Here is a 4459-nt window from a genome sequence, read left to right as displayed (position 1 = left end):
GCTCCGAATGTGTATTTCGCCATCTTTCTATGTTGCCATCGTTGTGTGTTTCAGTTGTGTGGCATGGAGCGGCACGAAAGATGGTCGTGACAGGTTGCGGTTTGCGGCAGGGGAGCGCTGCAAGTCTGTGATGGAGAACAAGCTCCTCCCAATGTGAACGATGGAATCGCTCACGCAAGCCAACAGTACAGAAAAGCTGCGGCATGCGCGAGGTGCTATCGCCTCGGCACTGGGACATCGAGATAATGAGGAATGGCACCCGAGGCACAAGAGCGGGTCGCATCCACGCCAGGGTCAACGGCACTGCTGGAAAGCAGCAACGGTTGTATGGAGGGCTGGTCGTATCCGCGATGGACGTTGAAGTGTAGGGGGGTGCTTCTACTCCATGCCGTCGCATGGTGTGCTATGCCAGGCCAAGCGTTGGGTGGTGCCAACTCAGACCGCTCGGTGGCACCCAAGTGAACTTCAAGTTGCAATTTTGCATATTCTCGAAAATCACAAAATTTCAGTCCAATTTGCCAAATATTTTTTGCCTTGGCGGATATATCTGGTCGAACTTACAGGACGGTGGCGCGTTGACACGCAAGAACAACGCGGTAGGCGCGCCACCTTCGTCAAGCGATATCGCATCTCTATGTGGGCATATCACGATCCTGTGAGCACATCCACGCCTTCACATTTATATATGATTGAGACCGTACGGCACATTGTTCTCGCCATTGCGTCGTCGCGCTCTCGGGATTGGGTGCCGTATCTGGTCTGGGCGATATGACGTGGGTTCGTATGATTGGTGAAACCCTCATACAAACGCCAAGTGAAAACGGAGTGCAGGTCGTGGAAGTTCATAAAGAAGCACAATATGCCAAAATACAATGAATAAATCATGAAAATATGCCTGAATTTCACATTATTTTTATGGTATGCGTTTGTAATTCGGTTTTCAGCGAATCGCTCCAACGGAGAGAACGCTACCTCCTAAGTCCGATATTGAAGGTATATATAAATCAAGTTCCCATCTAGTAACTCGATAAAGTACGCATTACACTGCAACCACCACCCGGCGGCGGGGCCATGCGAGGAAAGGCGGCACATTCCGAGATCACACATGCAATTCAAAGTCTTTGCGTTGGCAGCGGTCGTCGCGTCCGTGGCGGGGCAGTGCGAAATGGGCTGTATTGACCAGTACGCCCCTGTGTGTGGGTCGAACGGCAAGACGTACTCGAACGAGTGCCAACTAAGGGTCGATGCCTGCACGACCAAGAGCAAAATCGAAATCGCCTCGCAAGGTGAATGCCAGGGGTCAAATTCCGGCAACTGCGAAAAGCAATGCACTCGTGAATTCGACCCCCAATGCGGTTCGGACGGCATCACGTACGGCAACAAGTGCCTCCTCTCGGTCGCGACATGCAAGAATTCATCTGTCAGGCTCGAACGGGCAGGCGAATGTGGCACCAGTTCTCCTTCGACGTGCAAGAAAGGATGCCCGGAAATCCTAAAGGAAGTGTGTGGCTCCAATGGCAAAACGTACAGCAACGAGTGCGAACTCCAGAATGCTGCGTGCGATATTCCGTCGTTGAAGGTCGCCACCGAAGGTGCCTGTGTCGCTACTTCTTCTGCTTCGCCCGCTAACAACGCTGCGGACGACGCTTCCAACAAGGCAGTGACCACGACACCCGCTCCTGCAGTCCCTGCTGCCGTCAAGTCGGCATCTATGGGCTTGGTCACGTCCACGGCGGCCTTTTGTGTAGCCGCTGTGGCCTGTGTGTTGCCGTAAGCATTGTTATCCTACGTAAATCCGAAAAAAGGCTCAGGGTTTTCGTCGATGTGAGACTTGTCCGTTTCGGGGGCCACCAACAAGTTGCTCGAGCCATTTCTCAATGAATTCCTCGCCTTCCAAGCAACGCCCCACCACGTCGTCAATGCTGGTGTGGACCGACCTTGCGTGCATGTATCCGATTCCATTCGTTGCGGAGCTGCAAACTCGAGCAACTCTTTTGATTCCGACATGCAACGTTGACAGCTTGATGTCGTTCGCGCAACGCACTCGCCGCAATCTCAGCGACACTCAGCCCACCTGCGACCTCTTAGAAACAATTGTTGTTCCAACCGTGTGATGTCTCGATCCCTTTGGCGGTTGTTGAGCTTCAAGTAGAGGGTTTACCATCTGCCAAGCTCCGAGGTCGGCACCCCCCCCCCACTTCCAGTCGTAGCCATTGAAGTTGGCTTCGACGAACCGAAAGCCCCCGTCCTTGCCCCTTCACGAGAGATCGCGAATATCGCCTAGCAGATCGGTGAATACTTTGGGGGTGAGGTAGCTTTGGAACGGCCGCGAACCGCATGTTGTTCTTGCCCGCGCCGACCGCGTGGTTTCGAGAAAGGGGTGGCATTGTGGGTGAAAGGGTTCATGGGCTGCTCCTCGTTCGTCTGGCTGTCGCCCAGTCCCACATCGAGCCATTACCCGACCAATAATTCAGTGCCTTACGCTGCCACAACATCTCCAGCGCAGCGGTCCACTGGAGGCTATTCCAGATACGTCAACTCGACAAATCGATCATTAAATTTGAAGTGGGATGAGTGGATTTCTCACTCCAAACAAGAAGCAAAAACACTTCTTAGCCCATGATTGGCCAAATATACTTAGCGATTTTGTGATCTCTGATTGGTTCAGATTCAATTTCAGTCCTTGATTGGACAAATAGACATCATGATACTGTTTCGGCGAAATATAGTTGCACTTACAGCTCACTAATTGGACATATATACGCACTGAATTCTAACGCAATGTGATTGTTTGATTCGAAAACCCTCACACTTTGAACTCTGAAACGCCAACACCTGTCCTCCCACAGCGGGCCAGCGGCGAGATATCAACGACACCCGCCTAAACCTGATGATTGATTACGAGTACCCAGCGCTATTGGCGAGTTCTATTTGCGCTGTAGAAGGGATACCTCGTACAACATGGCAGACGTGATTCAGCAAACGACCGCTACATGTCAACCCAGCGCAATAAGCAACACCCCAATCTTGAAGGCGAAGGTCGACCCTGTCGACGAGTGCTTAGGCGTGAAGGCTACAGCAAACAATGGTTACACTAGTCTCCTCGGCTTGTGCCAACTCTTTTCTCACCGTCATGGATTTGCTCAGCGGGTTCCCTACTTCTTCAAATTAAGGGGAACCGAGGTGCTTGAGAATATGGAAGCGTTTGCCTCAACATTTTGGTCCACGACATCATAACTGCCGACAAGACGGTAGTATATGTCTACTGCCACCACGCCGTATTTGGTTTGAGATTGGCGCCGACGCTAAGATTGACGACGGCGTAGGCCGTAAATGCTGTTGGTCTGTGATAAGTATTGTCATGGTGTTACGATGAGTTGTGTTAGTATGAAACTGCCGAACCTCTCTATTGTGCGTGGGGTCGTACATGGCCACATTGAAACCAATGAATTGTCAACTTATCCTACTGTTCACTTTTACGCCTTTCAAGAAACGGCGTGGATAGACTAAGGCGTGTGGTTCTTCGACTTAAAGGAGCTCCTTAAGTTTGAGCTTGTCGACCCGAAGGCTCTGCTGATGGATAAATTGGCATCCAATGTGTCCGTCCTGTAATGACGGCCCGTGGACGACGAATCGTACCGTTTCAGGAGACCTTACCAACAAACACGATGAATGTGTGTTAACCCCTTGATGTCGGGGTGACGGGTTCTCTTAAGACAAGATGTGCAGCCTATGGTAACGTGAAATGCCATTGATTTCCGCTGCGGAAAAGAGAATGAAAGCGAATTTACGTACCACCGCGACGAGAGAATCGATAAGAGAAGAAATGGTCAGGAAGTCGTTCATGAAAGCTTTCCAACTGCGGTCTGAAAGAAATGAGCCATGATCTCAGTTATTGTTACACAGATGCGGTATACTACAATTTGATCTGTCTTACTTAATATAACCTTGGTTACAAGATATCATGTCGGCAACTCTAACACAGCTGGAAAGTGGCCGCGGGGTTAGTTGCAGGCTCATTTTAATGGCAACGACGCCTTGAGCGACGTCTTTGGTCGAACAGGTCGGCCGTTCTTGTTATAACAACGTGTGGGGAAACGATCAAACAGTACCGAACCGGCAACGGCCACAGCGACACTGCCATATTGTATGGCAGTGCCAACATGGCGATGAATTGTCGTACATGTCGGCTGTCGAGACGGTGGTGACTCGGCTCGGTTGCGAGGGTCTGTCACCTTGATCTCGTGACTGGTTAGGGTGGGGGTATGGTGGTCTTTTCGGTATATATGACTTGGCAATGGTGGAGGAGTTCTTCGAGACCAGCAAAGGTCATTCATGGTGTCACATCACATGGCTGTGCAGTGGTTGGACTGGGCAAGCCGCTATTTAGATTACATTTTGTGCTTTTTTGGCAAACCAAAACAGTCACAATAGTACTGAAGTACCTGGCGTGCCTTCG

General features: G+C 50.9%; 1 protein-coding gene across 1 annotated transcript; it reads left to right on the top strand.

The window, feature by feature from the left end:
• Positions 1 to 1044: 1044 nt before the first annotated feature.
• H310_12906 (hypothetical protein) lies at positions 1045 to 2190 on the top strand. The gene has a single exon (XM_008880172.1). It carries the CDS (start codon positions 1106 to 1108, stop codon positions 1772 to 1774), a length of 669 nt encoding a protein of 222 aa, XP_008878394.1. The 5' UTR covers positions 1045 to 1105; the 3' UTR covers positions 1775 to 2190.
• The last annotated feature ends 2269 nt before the right edge of the window (positions 2191 to 4459 follow it).

This window comes from Aphanomyces invadans (genome assembly GCF_000520115.1).
Source record: "Aphanomyces invadans strain NJM9701 unplaced genomic scaffold supercont1.45, whole genome shotgun sequence".
Classification (NCBI taxonomy): domain Eukaryota; phylum Oomycota; class Saprolegniomycetes; order Saprolegniales; family Verrucalvaceae; genus Aphanomyces; species Aphanomyces invadans.
This window is presented reverse-complemented; position numbering and strand designations above follow the sequence as displayed.

Coding starts and splice junctions, on each gene's coding strand:
- H310_12906 (XM_008880172.1), top strand. CDS start 1,106: ATGCAATTCAAAGTCTTTGCGTTGGCAGCGGTCGTCGCGTCCGTGGCG.